Consider the following 24,300-nt stretch of genomic DNA (forward strand, 5'->3'; position numbering starts at 1 on the left):
GTACAGGGATTCTGAATGGAGAAAGAAGATTGCTAGAAAACGTACCCGTACAGGTACAGCTCTTTTTCTTCGTGTTTTTGAAATACATCGGGGTGGTGAGAATGCTTCCAGGGCCCACGTCCCTCCTGTGGTGGGTGCCATGCATGTTTCCACTACAGCACGCGCCTTAGTGTTTGTCTGCTGTCCTCTGTTCTAGTGAGTAAACTCTCGGCCGTGCCCGGGATTAGCGGTGTACATGAAGTGCACATCTGGGAACTTATAAGCGGAAAGATCATCGCCACCCTGCACATCAAGTATCGGAAGGACAGGGGCTATCAGGACGCCAGTATGAAAATTCGAGAAATCTTCCACCATGCGGGAATCCACAATGTGACCATCCAGTTTGAGCATGTGGACTTGAAGGAGACCATGGAGCAGAAGGATCTGCTGTTGCTCTGTAGTTCACCCTGCATCTCCAAGGGCTGTGAGAAACAGCTGTGCTGCCCGCCCGGGGCCCTGCCTCTGGCCCATGTCAATGGCTGCGCAGAGCACAATGGCTGTCCCCCTCTGGACACGTACCCAAGTGATGGTCTCCGTGGACAAGTAACAAGAGAAGTGGCTATTGAAGTATCTTTGGACAGCTGTCTGAGTGACCACGGACAAGCTCTGGGCAACACTCAGGAGGACCAACATTATGTCAACAGCACACATTTTTAATCTTGTCCTGACGTACACAGACAGTATAGACGAGGTGTTCGGGCCTGTGGAAGGACCTCTGTGGGCTGTAGGCACTGGTCAAATTCATGGTGTGCACGCTGTGTGTTCATCAACGGGCTGGTGGTTTGGGATGTTAATTGCCTGTGTCTGTTAATTTTTATGTGACTGTGAACTCCTTTACGTCGTCCTGGGTATCTCATGCTGCTCTTCAACAAACTCACTGTTTTAGTTTGAACATTTATTTCAAAAAGCAAACCATGCCAGCATACGTATCAGGGACATTGAAGGCTGGGACTCAATGGCTGTGGACACAGGATTCAAAGTAGTTTTTGTTTTAAAGTGATTCGATTTTGTGGCTGACTCTCGGGTGAGCTCATAGCCAAGTACATCGAAAAAACTAAAGAACCATGTTAGCTAATGTTTTTTTCATTCCATTATAAGATCATAAAAGAGGAAGGTTGGGTAGTCCTGTCACTGCAGAATTTTTGTTCTTTGACTTGTTTTCAAATAAATGCAAAATGAATACCTATTAAAGTAGAAAATAGTCTCAGAACATCAAAGGAAGGAGAGATTATTGGGGGAAGACAGGAAGAAAATGCCTCCTGACTACCTCTTCATTTTGCAGGGTGGAGAGAAAACTAGTGTTTACTTTCTGCTGTGAACTGAACTACAACTACAGGGTGCTTCAAATGTTTAATACACAAATGCTTTTTTTTTTTTTTCACTTGGAAGTGTGGGAATATTTCTACTTCCTGAAGTATGACACAATACTTACATTCTGTCTTGTAGAATCAGTCCAGTTGGGATTGTTTTCATTTATTGCTTAATGACTTATTTGTCCAAATTTCCTCTGAGTCTTCTTTTATATGATCATGTGGATATATGTAGCATTTATCAGGAGAAAATGGGTATTTCTGGGAGAGAATAATATATGACACTGAGTATTCCTTCCTGCCAAAAATAAGCTGGATTGACTTTTCTTCCATTAGACATATTTTAAAGTATTTAGTATAGTTGCCAACTAGTAACTTCATGGAAAAGTCTATGTGTAGAGAGACCCCGATGGGTTGCAAAATTGACTGACAGCGATCATCTCTTAGGCTCTAGACACAGAGTCCTGTTGTAAATCTGTGCGGTACTCAAACAGAAATCCTGGGTTGGTAACGCGAAAAGCACCCACGTTTTTCAGCATTAATGCCGTTTAAACAAATGTCTTAGTGTTCGTTCTAAGGCTGAAATAAGTAAGCATCTGTGATCAGTAGGATAAGAATTTTTTTTCATTCCTTGAAAATTTATTATCTGAGTTTAAATTGGCCATGAATTAGTCGAATACGTTTTTGTCCCTAGGAGTTTGTTGGACTAGTCTATAGATAGTGTATAGCCAAAAGAGGGGTAAAATATAAGACAACATTTTTATCTTTAATCTTAAAAGTATGGCATGCACTCACAAAAAAACCGGGGGATTCTCTTTGAAACTCACCACGGTGATAAGTGGACCAAAATCTAGACAGATGTTGGTTGAGATGCCTTGACTGGAGCCAAAGAGGAAGTCTGGCCCTCACTTCCAATTGGTTCCCATCATTCTGCTTTTTATTAGAAGGAAAAGATGATAATTTTCTAGTTTCTGTGCCCCTGGCTAAAGAAATGCAGACTAGTTTACATCCAGATAATGTTCTCTACTCTCTAAAGTATTTTTTAGGAAAGGAAAAGGCACTAAATTTAAATGTAACAAATTTACCACAGAGGTAGCTTGACGACCACTTAATCACATACCGCATTATGGAGTAGAGTCATTGTGAAATAATCCTTTTTAAGACAGCTAGAGTACATTTAATGAGTTCAAACAAGCTCATTCAGTGCAATATTTTTGTATGGGATAAGTGGTTTCCTCTGTCATCTCAGGCAGTCATCGTGACATCCTCTGTCATCATGATGCCTGCAGTACGATATTTTTACTTGAGTTTTACTCTTTCTTTAGTTGTCCTGCATTTTAAGTCTCCCAAGGAAATGCAGGAACTTTCTTCTCGTTGAGTCAGTCTTGCCTGGTGGCTCTAGGGCCTGCTGAACAGTGGCTTTACCCAACACTGTTTTCCTCTGGGATTAGAAAAATGCTGTCATTTCACTTTCTAGTGTTCCTGTGTGCTTAGGTTCATTCCAGAAATCTTTCCTTCTTTTTTTTTTTTTTTTTTTTGAAATGAAAATAATTTTTTAAAAGTCTAGGGCGTCCTCTGTGGGTCTCCAGGCATTGCTACATCCCCTGGGGGCAAATTTGTCTCTATTTCTGAGTTACTGACTTAAACTAAGGGTAGGTGAGAGTTATTGCTGACAAAAGTCCTTCGAGAGCCCTGTATTCATTTTAATAGTATCAGTTCTGCAGAATTCATTCTTTAAAAAATGAACTTTAGGCTGGGTGTCTCAGTTGGTTAAGCGTCCAACTCTTGATTTCAGCTCAGGTCATGATCTCATGGTTCTTGAGTTCGAGCCCTGCATTGGGCTCTGTGCTGACAGTGTGGGGCCTGCTTAGGATTCTCTCTCCCTCTCTCTGTCCCTGCCCCTCCCCTGTTCATGCTATCTCTCTCTCTCAAAATAAATAAACTTAAAAATATATTTTTCAAGGTGAGATCAAAATGCTCATCAAAATTACAGTTATCTCTACATAGAAATTTTGAACATTTAGAAAGATATAGCTTGGGGGGAAAAAGGCCTTACAAATCTGATTATACAGATCAGTCAATATAACCGTGAATGAAATGAAGAAAAAAGCATTTGCTGTCACTATTCTGTCATGACCTCTTCAACTCATGAATGTCTTCAGTTTGACGATGGAACTACAAAAGGAGACCAGAAAATACTGGTATGATTGATTCTTGGGGCTAAGGTGTTTAATTCTCTATCAGTTTTAAACTTGATGATGTGTCTTTTATTGGTTCTAGGACAAGCAGTTCATCTTGGTGCTAAGGACAAGTTCAGATGTTAAAAAAAAAAATCTGTATTATTTGTGGTTAACTGAGTCCTTTGCCAAATCCTACCGCATTTTTTTCCCAGGGGGACAAAATATATTTCCTGCTTTTAAATGTACCTTTACACCGTTACAGTTAAAGACTACAAAAAAAGACTGTGCCAGAAAAATAATGAGGAAACATGACCTGATTTGGGTTTTGAATTTAGACTGAATAATGATTATGCCTGTTTTGTAACTCTGCTGTTCACCTGATCGTTTGTTACTTATTTGTGCTTCTGAGTGTATTTGCACGTGAGTCGTCGCAGGTAGGAATGAAGTTATTGAATCGGGAAACCGTGGCGCAAATGGAAATTGCATCAGACCCTAATCCTCACCGTAATCTAAATGTTCTTATGAATTTGGAGATTAGCTAATGCATTATGTGTCATGTTCAGGAGCGTCTCTTCTCAGGTGTTTTATTCTGGACCTTTTTGTTTACATGGAACGTTTTTGAATATCGCTGAATGGATCAATATTGCTGGATGTCTCCTCTTGGTACAAAGGCAGGTCAGAGGCGATGAGCCTGCTGTCTAGCGGGGCTAATCCAGGAAGGATGATGGTTTTCGAGGGAGAGTGACCCTTCCAGGAGGTCCGAAGTTATGTTACAGTATTATGGAGTTTTGTTGCTTGAAGTCTTCCTTCCGTCCTCACAGGCGATTTTGCCGAAGTGTAATTGTCACATTTGTGGGAACTATTCAGACTTGAAGATGTCAAGTTTAAATAGCTCATTACTAATTGCACGTGAACTCCCCCAGCAATGTATGCACATACACATACCTGTAAAAGCGAAAGATGTTCAATGGTGCTGTAAATAAATAAACAACAACAACACATGACTGAGATGTTTGTGGAAATCAAATGGAAAGCTCAGAGTGGTTGAACTCATTTGTTTTTGTCCCTGAGTCTAGTTGGTTTATCACTCAGTAACACTTCAGATGGGTTTTAGTAAAGTGGGACTACTTCTGCATCCTTATTTTGTGGTTTCTTCATACCCCTCTGCCACTGTCCACCACCTGCAATGTCACCTGGCCCATGTTGGCAAAAATGACCCAAAGTGACCCAGCTGCCTACTTACTGCAGCCTGGACTGATCTGGTTTTCTAGGGGGGCTTCCTGGGGGCGGGGCTACCCAATAGGGCTTGTGCAGGAGGGGAGCTCCTGGGGGTTAGGGAATGGTGGAGAGGCTGGGCTTGTTTTGGAGAAGTCCTATAGATGTGGGGAACTCTCCAAAGAGCTGACTGTCACCTTTATGAATATTGAGTGAGGGGAACAGTCTTCCAGTTCTTCCAGTTGCTTTTTATTTAATCTGATAAGCTGATAACCAGCATACCCGTACTGGAAACTGTGCGAGGGGTTCTTGCCTCCAGGGGGTTTGTAGTCTACACTGGAAGCTAAGTAAGGCAGTACAACTTTGGGGGAGGTTAAGGAGACCTACTTACAGCCTGGTGTGGGTGGGGGGGATCTTGTGCTGAATGGTTCTGGTGCTCAGGGGTGCACATGCCAAGCCCTGGGCAGCATTTGAAATGAGACGGAGGTATACGTTTCGTGACCATCAACTCTGTCAGCACGAAGAGTCTGCAGTAGGGACAGAGGGCTGAGCTCAGGGCTCAGAGTACAGAATGTCTGACTACTCCATCTAGTGGGGAACCCTGCCTCCTCGGTGTCTCCCGCCGCTCCCTTTTTCTCCGTAGCACTGTCACTTTGTAACATTCTATTATACATTTACTTCTTTATTTCCTGTCTGTCCCACTAGAATAAGGCTGTGTATGATCCACAGCTGTGTTCTTCAGCCCCTATCCCGTGCTTGAAACAGTGCCACGGGACCTGGCACCAATAAATATTTATTGAATGAATGAATGAATAAACACATGAATGAACGAAGAGGTTCAACTCTTGGTGTTACCAGTTACAGGATTTGGACAGATCATTTAACTCCATTGCACTTTTTTTTTTTTTTTAAATGATGGTCTGTGTTCCCCTTCTTGGGGGTTTGTTGTAGGAGTCCTTAGGAAACAGGAGAGCAGAGCTAAACGTCAATTGATTTTGTTCTCTTACACTTTCCAGCGGGCATTCACACTCTTCCTGTTCTTCTCCTGCCTCCTCCCATCTCTGTAATTCCATTTTGCCAGTTAGCCACCGGTTAAAGCTAACTAGCCTTAAAGCTAACTAGGTACAATCAACCTGGGTGAGGGTGAAGAGGAAAGGCTTCACAGGAGACTTGGCACTGAAACTGGCCTTGGAGTAGTGCCATGGGTGGAGAAAGAGGGAAAGGACAATCCGCCCTGAAAGCTTAGATTTCATTCTTCTATTTGGCCCCAAAGCTTCTGTATGTGTGTGTGGCGGGGGGTGGTGGTGGTGGGGTGATTGGGGAACACCGGGATTAGAATATTCACGGGGACCGGTTTTATCCAAACGCCCTCCCCCGCAAACTTTGTGTTGCTTTGCTGTTCTGTGTTTGGAGCTTCTGCCTTCTCATCTCCTGTCCTGCCGGGAGTCCTGAGCTCCACTAGCTGTGCACGTCCTCTGGGTCTGCAGATGCTCCCAGTTCCCAGGGAGTTTCTCCCACTTCTCCACTCAGCTTTGCTCGCTGCGTTTCTGCTCAGACCTTGCTGCCGTGTTTAATGCTGCCTTCCTCTCACTCATCCTGGGTCTACTAGTCGTCGTGCTCAGTGAACGTTTCCTTCAAGGACTCGATGTCAGTCCCCGCTTCTCTGTTCCTGTCCCCATCTCTCGGGTTCGGCTGGATCACCTCACGTCTGTGCTGTAGCAGAGGCCTTTCCACCAGCCCCTCCGCACTTGCAAACTTCTTGTCAACCCTCCTGCTTCCCTCTGCTCCGGGAGGAAGGACAGAGTCAGCCTGTCACTGAAGCTCCTTCACCCGCCTGGCCCTCAAACCTTATCTTCTCCAGCACAAGGAAACCCACGGAAGTTAGACGAGCAGAGGGTGTGAGGACGGTGGCTGTGTAGACTAGTAAATAGAGGGTTGTGGGAGTCGGGGGGTGAATATCATCATACCTATTCCTTTCATGCTCAAGAGACATTTTACTTTTTCGAGTTTTAACTTGCATTCACTAAGTTACTTCCTTTCTGGTCTCTCTCTCTCTCTCTCTCTGTTTTATTGCCAATTTCTTCCTTTTCTGTGTTAGTGTCTCACTTCGCCACACAGGGTGATTTCCTGTGGATGACAGACTACAACCCTTATGTGCCTGGGGTCCTGGTTCAGGAGCACACTCGGAAATGGACGTGTCCTGTGCCTGGAAGCACAACCGTGATTTTCTCATCTTTTTGTGAAGCAAAAGGAGAACAGACTCTGTCGCCTCATAGTTTCAACCACATGGTCGCAAATACGGCTGTGCCATAACACTGAGCTCCAATATGGAGTAAAAATATCTGATTGGGGCGCCTGGGTGGCTCAGTCGGTTAGGCGTCCGACTTCAGCCCAGGTCATGATCTCACAGTCCGTGAGTTTGAGCCCCGCGTCGGGCTCTGTGCTGACAGCTCGGAGCCTGGAGCCTGCTTCAGATTCTGTGTCTCCCTTTCTCTCTGCCCCTCCCCTGCTCATCCTCTGTCTCTATCTCAAAAATAAATAAAACCTTAAAAAAAAAAAATATCGGGCACATCACACCGGTTCTTTTAGGCTTGGAGATGCAGGAGGAAATTGGCTGGTGGTATTGTTGCCTGCATTGTTTCAGGGGAGGGAGGGGATGGGGGGCAGGGAGCAAATTCTCAGAGTGGCCGTGTTGATACAGGCTTGTAGTGGGGACGATGATAACCAGGTCTCCTATCTGCCCCAGGAAGCTGGACCCTGTCTGCTGTACTGGGCTTAACGAGAGTCATGGGTGTCTTAAGATATTTGTTGTGTAAACAGATGGCTTTGTTTGCCTCATAATTTCATTGATTTTCATTTTTAAGTCCTGTAGAGTAGTATTCATTGGGCCACAGACCCTTTGGGATCTGATAAAAGCTACAGATTCTTTTCTCACAGATGCATACATGCATATGCCCTGCCCACACCTGCAGGGATTCTAACCTGCATCCCTGGGTCCCAGATTAAGAACCTCTGTTCCTTCTTTCTTCATGACTGAATTTGCCTAATTTTGTGTTGTTTTGGGCTTTTCTTTTCATGTGTCCTTCTTTGGGACATTTCACTATTACCCTCTTCCAACAGAGGACATAGGAAATATCTATACCACCCACCACCCCATCCCTGGAAAAAAGCAAGCATTTTTTGTTTTCAATTAACAAAAGAGATTGAAACACTCAAGTTCAAAAGAACCAGGGGGCTCAAGAAGTTCCAGTTTCTGCGCTGCAGAATCAACACATCATGGAAAAATTCAATGACATTTAAAAATGTTGGATTAATTCTTTTCCTTGATTTCCTCTGCCTGCTGTGAGTTTGTGGCCATATTCCGAAGTCCCAAGGTATTCAGAAAATAAACGACTATGACGCTTTTGGAAGGAGTGATGTTTAATGCTTGCTTTATAGCTTTTGCTTTCTACCGTTGACTCTTGGACCGCACGGTACTTCCTAAGGGGGCAGACATGTTTTGGCCCATGGTACCGCTAAGCCTGTGTCATAGAAAAGTGCTTTACCGAGAGAGATTTTATTATATAGATTAACATATACTATGAAGTGTAGCTTAACGTTTGGGCATGGTGGCTTCGGGAGTGGCCTGCTTGTTAAACCCTGGCTCTATCACCGATGAGCTGCTTGACCTCAGGAAGAATGTTGTCCGTGAATAAGAAAAAGTTCTCTAGGCCTCAGTTTTGCCATCTATAGAAGTGGAGAAAATGATAGTTCCTGCCTCTTGAGATTGTTGTGAGGGCAACGGAGGTGGCCCACGTGGGGCTCAGCACAGGGCCTAGCTCCATAAAATACTGGAAGAATGATAGATCTTTAAAATGCCAACTTTAAGAGGTAAGATTTCAAGTTGATTCACTCTTATTTTAATTCACGACTCACAAAAGAAATGCCAGGAATGTATAGGGTAGACCAACCTGAGAGTCAGTACTCAGATTTAAAATTCCTTGAGGGCCTGCCTGGGTGGTTCTGTCGTTAAACTTTCAACCCTTAATTTTGGCTTAGCTCACGATCTCAGAGTTTCATGAGTTCGAGCCCCACATTGGGCTCTGTACTGACCCCGCAGAGTCTGCTTGGGATTCTCTCTCTCTCTCAATCTCCTTCTCTCTCCCTCCCCTGCTCATGCTCTCTCTCTCTCTCTCTCTCTGTCTCAAAATAAATAAAAACACTTAAAAAAAAATTCCTGGAGGGCAGAGGCCATATTTTATGACGTCACTAGAGAACAACACAGACCTGATCTCATGACCCCAAATCCTGGGACATCTTATTCCCAGGAAAATAAAATAGACCCAGTGTTGAAGGACTTCATCCTAACACCAGGGTCCAGTCCCAAAGGACCTCAACTCTCCAGCAGGGTGGCACCTTCAACAGCATATTACTGCTGCACGCTTACTGGGTCCAGGGTTCTGGGCAGAAGCAGTGAGGGCTTGGTGTGAATCTGGCTGAATGTCCATTTCTGTCCCTGACTTCCAGCCCGAGGCCACCAGGGACTCACCTGTGGTTTCACCAGTGGGCTCCATGCTCGATGCGGAGAAGACTGTATGCCCTGGGGGAGCCGTGCAGCATTTCAGCAAAAGGGTGTCCCCCAGGACTTAATATCACATCTGGGCTTGTGTCAGGTGATTTGGAGGAAGATTCAAGGAAATGGGGCTTCATCCAGGATAGGATGCTGCCAGCATTATCCCAATGGGGATAATTCTGCGATGGGGTCCTTTTTTTTTCTTTTTTTTTTTAATTGAAGTATAATTGCACTACAACTACATATTAGTTTCAGGCGTACAACGTAACAATTCAATATTTGTGTGTGTTGCAAAATGATCACCTCAAATCTAGGTATCATCGCTCACCCCACATCGTTACAAAATCTTTTGCTCTTGCGATGAGAACTTTTAAGATCTGCTCTCTCAACAACCTCCAAATATGCACTATAGCATTATTAACCCCAGTCACCCTGCAGTACGTGACATCCCCAGGATTCATGTATTTTACAACCGGACATTTGTACCTTCTGACCCCTTTTACCTGTTTTGCCCATCCCTAGACCTCTGCCTCTGGCAACCACCAATCTGTTCCCTGTGTGACTGGGTATTTTAATAAATCCTACCTATAAGGTGGCAGGAATAAAGCAAGGCTCACGCTTTAATTGGTAAAAAAACAACAACAACAACAAAAGCAGCAGTCACTCATAGTATCCAAGACTGGTATTTTTGTGCTTAGCAGAGTGCTTTTTTCCCTCTCATCTGTGCTCAGACAAGAGCACAGAGTGGACTCTTCTCTGTTTGTTTGTTTTCCCGTCTTTATTTTTTGTCATTTCTGGAGTGTAGTTGGCATAAGTGTCCTGAGGTTTCGGGGGTACCGCATGGTGATTCGACAGCCTGCACGTTATTCGGTGCCCACCGCAGCAAGGCCAGTGCATCTGGTGCTGGTTTTCTGAGAGACTGTGCTCACCAGAAGAACATTCTGGCTTTGCGTTGAGTTCCAACGCAGTCCTTGGCAACACCACGGCTGAACTCTAGGTGCCGTTTTCTAGATATCAAGGGGCCTCCTGTCTCTTATATTTTTGATACTTAATGTATTTGTGTGCTTTAATGAAGCAGGCTGTGAGCATTTAAATCCCCATTAAAAGGCTACTTTGAAGCTGTGTGACCCTGAGCCAGTTACCGCCTCTTGGAACATCAGTATCCTTCATATCTTCTACAGGAGGCATGATATCTCCTGTTGGGGTGTTGGGAAAATTACACGAGATCATGCACGTTCCTGGCAAAGAGTCTGTGATTTCAGAATGTCGTCTGTTTTGGTTGAGTCCCTCTGTGAATGTCTGCCTCCGTGACTGTCCATCTGAGGACATGAATCAAATGCACTCACTCTCTCATTTTGCTTCATTTTATTTGCTTGCATCATGGGACTATTAAAAAAAACCCTTTAAATATCATAATTAGGAGACATGCAGATGCCTACGTTTATTTCTTCTTTGTAGGCATTCACAGGAAATACTCTCATGTCACTATAGCCACCAGAGGCAGAGGTTTGAGGATGGACAAAATAGGTAAAAGTGGTCAAAAGGTACAAATGACCGCCACGACAGTCTCAAATAATAAGTACTAGAGAGAGTCTGGCTAATGTGCGTGAGGTCACATGACTTGTGAGTGGCCAGACTATTATCCAAATACCTGGGTGTCTGTCAACCATCAATAGATATTTGTTGAATGAATGAACGAATGAATGAATGAATGAAAATAAACGGTGAAATGTCGTTTCACCTCATGGTCTATCACGCAGGTATTATCTGTCCTTTGACACAAACATTCAAACGAGGCTCCGTTGTACAGATTAGAATTCTCCCTCCAGTCTTCCGTGAAAAGAATGCACTGGCGAGATATCTGTGGTTTCCAAGAGTCAACAGGTTTGGGGGAGCAGATCTCCTATCTCCTGTGTCCAGTGCCTGGGGGTAGGGCTGTCCCACCCACATCCTCTGCCGGTCATTTCAGCTGAAACAGATGTTTTGAGACCCATTGCCCATTTGATAAGATAGGGTCCTTTGCTACTTTGGGGTTCTTGATGTCTCTTGTTCCTCCTTATCCCTTGCCTCCCCTTTTTTGTTTTGTGTTGTTTTGAGGAGTAATACAGGGTTTATGGAATCAGATTTTTCTATTTACAACAGAGATCACATCTACATACCATTTAGCTACTCTGCCCGGGTACATCAATCCTAATGAATTTAGATTTACGATGAACGGGCTGAATCAGACAAAAACACGTACACACGCTAACCGGTTTAAAACAGCGTGCATCCATTATACTCCTCTTGTACAGCCAGCTCTGATTAAAAACCACTAGTTTTGAAAATCAGTTGATTTTGAAATGAACCAAGATACATAATGTATGATTCTAAAATCTATTTTAGCCACTTTGTACAGTTGCTATCTCATCAGACCACAGTAGGTGTTTGTCAAAAAGACACTGATGAGGGGCACCATCTAGTGTTAACTTAGACCACAACCAGCTTCTTCCCCCCCCCCCCCCCAAACTTTTGGCCAAGAGTTCTCCGTTGTGAAGACTGACTTTATTCTTTTTGCTTTAGAACACTGTGAAAAATTACTGAATGGTACTAAAACAAACAAACAAAAAATACAGATACACGTAAAGTATTTGAGATAATTTCAAACCTCCAAAGAAAGCATGCTTAATAAAATATGTCTTCACACCCTATGTTTTGTTCTTCAACTTCCTCTTTTAAATTAGCAATATATTCTGGCTGTCTTTACAAGTCAAGACATAAAAGATTCACTCTACTTTTATTAATAGCTAGATAGTATTCTATCATGACCATAGACCATAGCAACTTAAATATCTACTCTCTTATTGATGAATTTTACTTCCTTTAGAAAATCATACGGACTTTAACCTAAGTTCCATTGGCATTACTCTACCACCGTATGGGTATTACATGTGTGTGAATTTGGAATTAATGTCACTACAATGTTTCTACTTTTTTCACCCCCGATAATTTTTTTATAATGAGTGTGTGATACTTGTGTAACATCAGAGAAAAGTTATTTAAAGTAGTCATTTGTTTCAAAAGTATTTTGCTCAGTTCTGAATTTCAGTGGAACCTATTGTTAATGCTACACCATCTAATATTTGATTACGTGTCTCATCTCTTCAAATAGATAGTATGTTCCTTGAGTACATGGATTACATCTTTTTTAAAGTTAAAAAAATTTTTGTTAGTGTTTATTTACGTTTGAGAGAGACACACACACAGAGCATGAGTGGGGGAGGGGCAGAGAGGGACAGAGACACAGAATCCCAAGCTGGCTCCAGGCTCTGAGCTGTCAGCACAGAGCCCCACGAGGGGCTCGAACTCAGGAACCTCGAGATCGTGACCTGAGCCGAAGTCAGACGCCCAACCGACTGAGCCACCCAGGTGCCCCTGGATTACATCTTATTAACAACAACATTGACTCAACATTTCTATGTGCCAGGTACTTGACTTCCATATATGGTCTCATGTAATCTTCATAAAACTCCTGCAAAGTCAGTTCACTCTTTTAGTAGTGAGGAAAATCAAACTCGGAGAGTTGAAATGATACACTTATTTCAGCTGTGGTGGGGGTGGGTTTCGAACCAAGGTCTCTTTGACTCCAGTGCCTGGCTGTTTTCACTATCTTGAGCTGTTTCCTACTTCAGAATCCCCTGCAGCATTTGGCGCAAGGATGGGCACACAATATGCGCGTAATTACAACTTGTTGGCTTACAAATGTGGAAGACAATACTTCCTCTAAAGATATACCCCAGCCGCCATGGTCTCCTCAAAGGGCAAGTCTATACAACAGGACCTGACCACATGCGTCTCCACTAAGAATTCCTTTCATTACGGCATTAGCGACTCAATTCTCTTCAGCACGTTAGACTTGAGATATCGCGACATGGAAGGAGAAGAGGCAACTGGGGAAAGGGTACAGTGGCTTTTGGAAACAAGAACATTTGCTGTAAGACAGAGAGTGTAGCTCAGTAGATCAGAACAAATGACTACTATGGAGACTTGGTTATTGATATTGCAATGGCTTGTATGTAAGTTTCTACTCCTGAAACCAATATTACACTAAATGTTAACTAACTAGGATTTAAATTAAAATTTGGAAAAAAAAGAAAAAAGAAAAATAACTTTGCAATCACATTACAATATAAACATTTTCCCCCGAACTTAATGTAGTTCAGTCATAAAAGTGGTTTGTGGCATGGGTGGTCAGACTATGAAAGCACATACAAAGAAGATGGAATTCATTCTGGAAAATATCATTTCCCAATCTGGTAAAGGACCTCAAACATCCAGTATTTTTTGAAGAAATGTTAAATTACATTCTGTTTGTTCTTTGGCCCTCAATCTCAGTTCTCTTGTTAAAAACAAAACAAAGCAAAACAAAACAAACTTGAGGCTAAACAATCTTAGTATAAATCCCCATTTCATCCTAAAACTCTGATGTAAGGTGGGAGGCTGGAGTTCTATCCAGTTTATAGGTGGAAAAACGGACTGAAATAGTAAAAGCTCTTACATAAAATTTCACAGCATCAGACTTTGGGGAATAATAGAAATTTTGCATTGTATTAGGATCCCTCAAGCATTCCTTAATCTTTTAAGTTCTTAACAGGACCTAGAAGTTCTAGACTTATTTTTCTGGGGTTTGTAAAATACCTTGAAATGTGGATGGGTAGGTCTACAGAAATGCACATATTTAGTCTATTTAACACATCTTTTATCATATAGTTCTATGTTCTTCCTTCCCTTATTCCTCTCTTCCTCCTCTCTCTCTCTTTCTCTCTCTTTCCCTTTCTTTCTTCCTTTCTTTCTCTCCCTCCCTCCCTCCCTTCTTCCCTCATTCCTTCTCTCACTCTCTTTCTTTTTCTTTCTCTTCTTTTCTTTTCTTCTCTTTTCTTTTCTTTATAGATAGAAAACAGTGTGGGGTGGAGACATATTCCTAAAGTAGGACCTAGGTATGGAAAATGATTTTAGGTGATACATGGACAAACATCTTTTCTTTGTTTTTTTTTTTTTAAATTTTTTTTAACGTTTATTTATTTTTGAGACAGAGAGAGACAGAGCATGAATGGGGGAGGGCCAGAGAGAGAGGGAGACACAGAATTGGAAGCAGGCTCCAGGCTCTGAGCCATCAGCCCAGAGCCCGACGCAAGGCTCGAACTCACGGACCGCAAGATCGTGACCTGAGCTGAAGTCGGACGCTTAACCGACTGAGCCACCCAGGCGCCCCTTTTCTTTGACTATTATGTATTAATTTTAATGTTCATTGAAGTATAACTATCACATGAAACTTATAATATCACAGTTGTGCTATGAAATCTCTCCTTTAATACATTTGCCTAAGTAGCAAAAGCCCAATTTAAAGAAAATTCTGAGGGGCACCTAGGTGGCTCAGTTGGTTAAATGTCCGACTCTTGATTTCAGCTCAGGTCATGATCTCATGGTTGTGGGACTGAGCCCCACGTTGGGCTCTGTACTGACAGCGTGGAGCCTGCTTGGGATTCTCTCTCTCCCTCTCTCTCTGCCCCTCCCCTGCTCATGCATGTGTTCTCTCTCAAAATAAATAAACTTTTTTTTAAAAATAAAGGAAATTCTGAAATAATACTAGCTAACTTTGATTAAGGACTGGCTCTAGTACTTTAACATGTATTAGTTCATTTAATCCTTAAACAGCCCTATGAGGTGGGTGCTATTACTCACCCCCCCCCCCATTTTAAATATGAGGAAACATCCATAGGTCATGTCAGTTACCTAAAGTCACAAAGCTGGTAAGAGGCAGCACCAGGATTGAAACTTAGGTACACTGCCGTCAGGACTGTGTCCTAACCACTGAACTGTACTGCCTCTAAAGAAATAATAGAGTATATGGTATAAGATTTTGGCAAAAACTCATGGAGATGGCGTTTGAATGACTGAAGTTTAGGAGGTAGTCATGTGATGGAAAACATAAAGGGTTTGGAGTCAGACAAAACTCAAATGCGAGATTTGTTATTGATCATTTACATATTTCTGGACACATCACTAAACCTTTATCAAAATGATAGAGAAAATGTAAAAGGTCCATCATACTGCAAGTTTTAGCACATATTAATTCTCTCCCCTCTCAGTGATTCTCAGCTCTCTCATTGGCAAAACATCAGGATCAGGGAATATTGAGAGTTTTAGAAAAATGAAGGGTTATCAAGGCACAGTAAGTGTCTGTAAAAAACTACATGCCTTCCTGGGGCACCTGGGTGACTCAGTCAGTATGTTTCATCAGGTGAGGTTCTTGACCTGCAAGATGTAACTGCGGGGAGGGCCAACTTTGGTTCAAAATGGGAAATGCCTGTAGCAGCATTCGTGTGGTAAAATATTTCCAGATTTTACAACTTTGAACCCATTATCCCGTAAGGAATTGTAATGGCTCCAGACTGTTTACCCAAGTGATTACAATGGCGTTTGGTAAAGATAGGGCCACTTTATCCTTCACAAATGATTAAACCTCTGTGACTAATACAAGGGCAATTGCATTTTAAGGAAAAATATTGATTTGCTAAGCATTTAGAAAATAGATGCCCTGATATCATAACTGGAAATGAAGTTTCATGCCTCTCGGTTGAAAGGGTTTTTTAAGTCCTCCCTCTCCCTTCATGAATGTATATATTTTAAATTTTTTTTAACGTTTATTTATTTTTGAGAGACAGAGATAGAGCACGAGCGGGGAAGGGGCAGAGAGAGAGGGAGACAGAGAAACCGAAGTGGGCTCCAGGCTCTGAGTTGTCAGCACAGAGCCTGACGTGGGCTCGAACTCACGGACCATGAAATCATGACCTGAGCCAAAGTCGGCTTGACCGACTAAGCCACCCAGGCGCCCCTACTTAAAAAAAAATTATAATATCTCATTCTTCTTTTCTTCCCCTGTACTGTAGGGAAAAGCAGAGTCTGGGTCTAAAACTCTACATTCAAATCCCTGTTCTTTCATTTAAGATCCTGGGTAATTCATGAAACCGTCTGGACCTGAGTTTCTTATCAGTAAAGTGAGGGGAGGGTAACGATGCCTGCCCCACTTGCCTTATGGGGTTACGGTGGGTGTTGTCGTGTAAGACGATAGATGGATAATAGATGTGAAAGTGTTTTGAAAACTATGAAATACCATAAAATGCAAGGTATTCTATTATCCCCTGTCTTCTAATCAGACCCCGGATCATTTTCCCCTTCCAAGCTCCATGTGCCTTTCCTATCTCCTCCCTAAAGCTTAACTCCAAAACAGTACAAAAGTGGGACACTGTGAGACCCTGCTTGTCCAATTTAAGCCTTGATGGCCACTGAAGAACAGTCATTTGTTTGCTCGTTTTTGTTGTTTTGCAAACACAAAATGAAATCTCATTCATTTGGGGGAAAGCTAGTGAAAATAGTGGGGGGAAACAAGGAGTAATTAAAAATACCAAGACTATTTTATTATGTTTCTCCATGAAAGTAAGAATTCTAAGTGCCTACTGTGTGTGCTCATCTAGATATTAGATGAGATATGAAGGAAGCTTTTGATGGATCTTTAGTTCAGCATGCGTCTGGGTTTGTGATGCTCCAAATGCATAAGGAAAGGCACTCTTACCTGAGGGTTCACAGCTTCTCAGAGGTCTACAGATGGGTTGTCAGAGGGTCCTTGGAATCACATGTCAAGCTTTGGACATATGTGCATGTGTCAACTTTCTGTAGTGAGTGCCCAAAGCTTTCATTAGGGCTTCAAATGATCTGTGATATCAATCAATCAATCAATCAATCAGTCTTTTGAACTGAGACAGAGAACACAGCTACAATGCAGATAGTCAGACTGAAATAAAGATTCATGGCAGGTGGATCATTATGTGAACTTAGAAAAGACTTTTCAAAAGAAATGACTGAGGAGTGCCTGGGTGGCTCAGTCGGTTAAGCAACTGACTCGGTTTCGGCTCAGGTCATGATCTGGCTCTTGGTTTTGGCTCAGGTCACGATCTCACGGTTCATAGGTTCGAGCCCTGCATCAGGCTCTGGGCTGACAGTCAGGAGCCTGCTTGGTATTTTGTGTCCCTCTCTCTCTGCCACTCCCTTGCTCATTCTCTCTCTCTCTCTCTCTCTCTCTCTCTCTCAAAAATAAATAAATAAACATTAAAAAAAAAAAAAAAGAAAAAGAATGACTGCGTCAGGCCCTAAGCTAAGACAAGTTTCTGCTGGGTCTGCTCATATGGGTAGATAAGATTAATGTATTAAGTATAGCAAACCATTATACTAAAAAGTTCTAACATCTGGTACTCCACTAGTTGCAAAAGCTTTAGAAAATCACAATAGTCATAACTCCCAATTTAACTGTTTGATCTAGTAATCAGGCTTCAGTTTCAATACATTTTGAAAGTTCCCTGAATAAAATGTGAAGTACAATCAAACTTATATCATTAGGGGGAAGGAAAAAAAAGGAGTAAATGTGAAAACGGCGTTAGTGGAATCTTTGGTCACGTGATCCCTTTTCCTCCTTTCTGTCAATTCACTGTTTAACTAAGGTCTTTTTCTATGGATTCCACATTCTCAACTGCTGCCTCAGCAAACACGTTTGTTGAGTCCCTATTCTGTAGATGGTTCCATGCATAGAATTTAAAAGTTGTCACTCATCATGTACTTATCTGACTGGGGAATCAGGAGGCAAAGGGAGCAGGAAAGAGGTCAGGAAGCCCTCCTTCCATGCAGGGTTCAAATCCCACCTGTGAAACTTTGTCCTTGGGAGACACTGGGGAAATCCCTTAATCAAACTTAGACTTAGAACCCCCACCTCCTGAAAACAATGGGAATTTGGTTTCTTCCTTCACCTGTTGAAAATATTTAATCTCATTTTTGGCTAGTCTAATTGGCAATTAATCTAAGTCTACTGAGTCTGCAGATTCTAGAGTGGGAATGTCTTGTTATCAAATAAGTGACTCAAATGTTCCTGCCATTTTAGAGACAGAGGGGATAGTTTGAGGCTATAATAGTGAGTGGAGGCTCCCTGGAGGGGTGACTTTAGCCAAGTGTTGAGTATAGGGCAGGACTGGCATGGTAAATGGAGTAATCTCATTTTCTAAAGTTGGAGAGTATTATCATTTTAAAGTGTGTGTGAAACGAACTCTCCAAAGCTAATGCAGAGGTGGTCACCAGCTTAGCCCAAGTCAAATGATTATACATTCTAAATTGGTATTAATTAATCAGTGATGGATTTTTCCCCTTTCTCTTAAAAAAAGACATTAACATAATGAAAATATTCCCATTTAGAGAATTATTTATGCAAGACACTGAGCCATTACCAAAATCTTTTTTTTTTTTTTTTTACGTTTATTTATTTTTGAGACAGAGAGAGACAGAGCATGAACGGGGGAGGTCAGAGAGAGGGAGACACAGAATCTGAAACAGGCTCCAGGCTCTGAGCTGTCAGCACAGAGCCTGATGCGGGGCTCGAACTCACGGACCGTGAGATCATGACCCCAGCCGAAGTCGGCCGCTTAACTGACTGAGCCACCCAGGCGCCCACCAAAATCTTTTAAGACAATTTTGGGGGGCCTGGGTGGCTCAGTCGGTTAAGCATCAGACTCTTGATTTCGGCTCAGGTCATGATCTCAGAGTTCATGGGTTTGAATCCTGAGTAGGGGCTGTGCTGTCCCTCTGTGTTGTCAGTGCAGAGACTGCTTGGGATTTTTTCTCTTCCTCTTTCTCTCCCTGTCTCTCTGCCCCTCCTCACCCAGTCTCTCTCTCTCTCTCAAAATAAAGAAACTTAAAAAAAGACAACATTGTGGGGTTAACAATTTGATGATAATAGTAAATCTGAATAGAACGTTATAGTGTGCAAAATACTCTTGAACAAAGTATAAATTATTGGCATAAGCTACCATGTATACAAGACAAAGTATGACCTATAGTAGAGGGTCAGAAATCATATTCACCTTTTTGTAGATACGCAAAAAGTTACAGAGAAATTCAATGACCTGACTGCAGGTCATTGATGTTAGACTCTTTCCTCAGTCTCTACACCCAATGTGGGGCTCAAACTCATGACCCCAAGACCAAGCGTCACATGCTTTTCCGACTGAGCCAGCTAGACACCCACTTCTTGTTTTTCAGTTTATGCTTTCACTTGGTTGTGCAGTGGTTTTCACTCCATGGATGGCTCCAAATCTTATCTCCACACACTTCACTATTTTCCTAAGCTCAAGAGATCTGCTCTTAACTGCCTGCTGAACATTCCCATGTGGAGACCCTATCAGCACCTCAAACTCAACATGTTAAAAACAAACTCATTATCCCTTGTGCCAAATCATCTCTTCTTCCCGATCTCCGTAACTCTGTTGATAACGTCGCCACCCCCAACTCACCTAGGCACCACAATAACACAAGGTCTCATGTCATGAGAACTTCAGGTTGCTTTACTTATGTTGTTTCCATAATCTTAGCTGAACCTGCAAAGTCGGGTGTTTGATTTCACTGCTCCTCCTTTTCTGCATTCCTAGTTGACGATTGGTGTCAAACAGGCCTGGCTCCCAATAATAGCTCCTCAGCCAATTAATTGTGGGGACCTTGGGAAGGTGACTTTATCTCAGTTTTCCTGGTATGTAAAATGGGAATAAGAATATCCATTTGCTTAGGAGGAAAAACATCTTGAGGTCAGAAAGGAGTAAAGAGCAGGTGAATTGGTAGCAGAGGGAAAGTACATTGAAAGTGTCCCCTTACGGTGGTCTCTTTCACTCAGAAGCGGGATGCTTTTGGGTGTAGCTATGAGGTGGGGCCAGAGGAAGGTAGTGAACATTTACACAACTGCTCTGAAGGACGAAACGGCTGGGAGTGATCCCAGAGGGAAGACTCAAAGAGGTCAAAGAGGAGGACCAGTGTGCACAGGGAATGAGAGATGAATGTCTAGGAGTGGGAAATGGAAGTTTACGATTGCAGAAGTGGGACAGTTCCTGGTGAAAAGTGGTCCCAAGAGTGGGTGGCTGTTGTGGAACACAGGTGAAAGTCTTTGGGGTCAAAGAATTGGAGCACAGCCTGTCGGCTGGGTAATCCGCTTGTATAGTGGAATCTACCGGGATGATGGCAAGATTAGAAGGTGAACAGGTGGCAAAGTTAAAAAAAAAAACAATGGTGAGGGCAGAGTCTGGGAGACGATGAGAAGGTGGCATTACTGAAGCATGAGGATGCTCAGCTGCCTGTTCTGCCTCTATTCTTCCAGATGTTTGTCCCGCACAAAGCATCCAGAGCTGTCTCCACAAAGAACACATCTGATCATGCCATTCTCTGCCTCAGCACCCGTCAGGTTGTTTCCATGGTCTACATCTCTTTCTTGCCTCTGTGCACTTATCTGCTCCCGTTGTCTCTCGACTGGAATGACCTGGCTTCCCTTTCCGCCAGATGCTGTACGAAGCTGACACACGGATCCCCCAGCCGGAGGTGCTGTTTCTCCCTGGACTCCTGTAGTGCCTTATTTCAACCTCCCTTCTGGCCTCTGTGACATGTGTCTTGTTTTACAATGTCTGCTTCGTGCAACTGATCTCAATGGTGCACCATTTTTGAGTGCAAGGCCATTTGTTGGCGTTTGGCAATCTGATAGCTGTGTATAATTTATTTGTAAAATAGCATTTTTATGAATGTGTTCATTATAGAAAACTTGGAAACCACCGAAAAGCACATCTTCTCACACAGACACACAAAAAAGAAATAAAAATCCTTAGTCCTTATAGCGTTTAGAGATAAGACTGCTCACATATTAATATGCGAGCTTCCAATTGAAGGCTTACATTATAATACGAGCCGTTCACGGTCATATCACCTCAATCCCTGGCTACCAATTGGAGTCATTTGGGGAGCTTTTATGTCTGGGCCTCATCCTTAAAGATTCGTATTTATTTGGTCTTAAGTGGGGCCTGGGTATGCTCTCTGTATGTATAACAATAATCATAATACTTCTTGAGGGTTATTGTTCCAAGCAATTTACAAGAATAGTACTGTCATTGAGTCCTCCAAATGATCACATGAAGTTGGTATTCTTATTACGTATCCCCTTTAGTCCTACCTTTAGTTGCGAAAACTAAAAACCAGTGAGGTAAGTAATTTGCCCCAAACAAGTGTTAAATGGCAGAGCAGGAAATAGACCCAGGCATTCAGGCACCAAAGCCTACTCATAAGTATATAACCTGGATTAACTGGTACATAACAGATATACACAAATTATGTATATTTCTAAATCAAAACAATGTCATTCTTAAAATAGATGTGTTTTCTGCTTGCTTTGTGGGTATTTAGATGGCCTTAATTTCTTGTCATTTTATTTTTTTTTTTAATTTTTTTTTTTACGTTTTTAAAATTTATTTTTGAGACAGAGAGAGACAGAGCACGAAGGGGGGAGAGTCAGAGAGAGAGGGAGACACAGAATCTGAAACAGGCTCCAGGCTCTGAGCTGTCAGCACAGAGCCCGATGCGGGGCCTGAACTCACGGACTGCGAGATCATGACCTGAGCCAAAGTCGGATGCCCAACCGACTGAGCCACCCAGGCGCCCCAATTTCTTGTCATTTTAATTGCGTGGTGAAATTTAGCAGGGATTAAGTCAGCCAAATCATGGTTTTGTGCATTTTATCAGATGTTTGAACTTGTCTTAACTCCGGGCTTATAATCTCCTGAATGGAAGGCTTGTATTTGTTTTGAGAAAAATTTCTGTGAATTTTGTGTTTGGTTTTGCTTTGTGTAAAGGTTTTGCTTTGGCTACCTACCCGGAGACTAAAGTTCTTCTTGTGTGGTGTTGCTGGAGACTCCACAGCTTATCTTTTATATCATATATCTGATTTTTCTAAAGTCCCAGAAGGCTCTCAAGACATCCGACATTCAGCTCCATTCCCTTGCTCTTGAAATTAGCACCTAAAGATGAAATAAATCAATTCAAGAATCTAATCTGCCTGCTGAAGCAGATTGTGATCTAAGCACCAATTTCCTTCTTTTAGGGGGCATTTCCCAAACTAGAAATCAAAATTTGTCTGACTCAGTACTATGTAACAATTGGTTTATAATCTTCCACATCGATGATCCAATTATCAGCTGTGAAAATAGATTTTTCCTAAGATTGTTCATAAAGCTCTTGTATTTGGTAAAGGAACATGTAAAAAAATAGGAAAGGAAACACGAATTTAAGGTTTTCAAAGTCTTAGGGAATTCAAGTCAGTTGCCTGGAATTTAAGACTGTTAACTTAAATTTCACCAGAAAGTATCTGTCCAATCAAGAACATGGCAGAGATTTCCAGTTACCTATCAGTATCCATTCTCCTTTCTCCCCTCACTACTAGAACCCAGAGGGTTAGCTGGCCACACGGATACTCAGAATAAAGTCTACATTCCTATTCTTCCTCGCAACTTGGCGTGGCCTTGTGACGGGTCTGGAAAATGTAATGTATATCGAAGTAGGGTGTGCAAATCCTTCCCCCTTCCTTCTGGCTGGCTGGCATGTCGATGCGGTGGAACAGAGGAAGGGGGTAAAGAAATGTGGCCGTTCTATTCTAATTGTATGTGCTAAGAGCCTCTTTTCCCACGTGGGGCTTACCTTTTCACTCTCTTATGAGGTCTTTTGCTAAAAAGATGCTCTTAATTTCAATGTTATTCAATTTGTCAGTTTTCCCTCTTTTATACAGTTGCTATTCAAGTAGCCTTTTCCCACCTCAAGATCTCAAAGACTCTCTTATGCTATTTTCAAAAGACTGCTTTACAATTCACATTTAGGTATGCAGTTCTCCTGGAATTAGTATAGGTATATGTGGTGATGCTGGGGTTAAGTGTTATTCATTTTTCCAACATGGCTAATCAATTGACTCTGTACCATTTATTGGACATCAGATACCCCAGTGCTCTGCACCGGTCACCTTTGTCATAGATCAAGTGTTCATGTACACGTAGGTCTGTTTCATTACTCTGTCCTTTTATATTGGTCTCTCCTTTTATCCGTGTAGTGGTGCCACACTGTCTTAATTGCTATAGCTTTATAATAAGTCTGTATATCAGCTACAGAATTCTAGGTCAGCAGTCAGTTTCTTTCAGAATTTAAATATATTATTCCTTTGTCGTTTGTCTTTTGCTGTTTCTGTTGAAATACCAGCTGTTGTTCTACTCTTTTGAAGACAATCTTTTTTTCCTTTTCTTTTTCCTCTCGTCTTCAAAAATTCCTCTTGAGATATTCTCATTATCTGTTACTCGAATATAAAACATATGGGTGTAGTTTTGTTTTTTTTAACCTCTTTTTCTTTACCGGAAGAAAGAGGATCTTTGTCTCTCTCCTCAGTCCCTTGAGCATTAACCAGTCTTCTGCTTGTATAGAGCAGTTAATAGTATGACTCAAAAGAATTATTCTCATCCTGGCTAAAAAGACTTCATTGGAGGGACTCTCAGAGACTTGGCTGAAAAAGCTCCAGCTGCCTGGGTAACTGAGAAATGCAGGAGCAGAATCTCCGTTTTCAATCATTTCCCAGGGCAGGGTTTTTTTAGTTCAGGAAGAGAGGGAATGCATTGTGATTCTTAAAGAAACTTGGTGCATTTTCGATTCATGATTACAGATTTGCAAGACACCCGTCTCTTTGCCACGTGTATTTCCTTAGAGGAAAAAAGATGAGTAGACACAGTGATCTGTTTTCACTCGAGATGGCAGGAGACATTAAAAACAAAAGCAACCAAATGATACAGACTGCATGAAGTTGGCCAGGGATCTTTTTATTGCCTCCTAATGTATCCGTTCCTATTCTTGGTTTACTTAGCAAGGGTGTGGACCCGACTTTTTGGTGCAGGGAGTTAGCTGTTATTATAACCCTACGACAACTCTATAAGGGTTGCACAAAAACTGAATGTCACTTTCATAGACTTTTAGAATGACTCCTTGGTGAGAAAGAAAAGGTTTAATCTGGGTTCATAAAATTGCTCCTGGATACTATAATAAATTTTCACCACTATTATAGGACCTGCTTTGAATTCTAGTTTATTCC

At 42.2% G+C, this 24,300-nt stretch overlaps 1 protein-coding gene across 3 annotated transcripts in view; it reads left to right on the forward strand.

Moving 5' to 3' along the window:
* SLC30A10 (solute carrier family 30 member 10) overlaps window positions 1–4,533 on the forward strand; it is a 44,107-nt gene extending 39,574 nt beyond the window's left edge. For all 3 annotated transcript variants that reach the window (XM_053908968.1, XM_019465654.2, XM_019465653.2), the window contains one exon: window positions 197–4,533. In XM_053908968.1, coding sequence (XP_053764943.1) covers window positions 197–696 — 500 coding nt within the window. In that variant the 3' untranslated portion in view covers window positions 697–4,533. The remainder of the gene's footprint in view (window positions 1–196) is intronic.
* The last annotated feature ends 19,767 nt before the right edge of the window (window positions 4,534–24,300 follow it).

This window comes from Panthera pardus, unplaced genomic scaffold (assembly GCF_024362965.1).
Source record: "Panthera pardus isolate Hobbes unplaced genomic scaffold, ASM2436296v1 HiC_scaffold_21, whole genome shotgun sequence".
Lineage (NCBI taxonomy): Eukaryota > Metazoa > Chordata > Mammalia > Carnivora > Felidae > Panthera > Panthera pardus.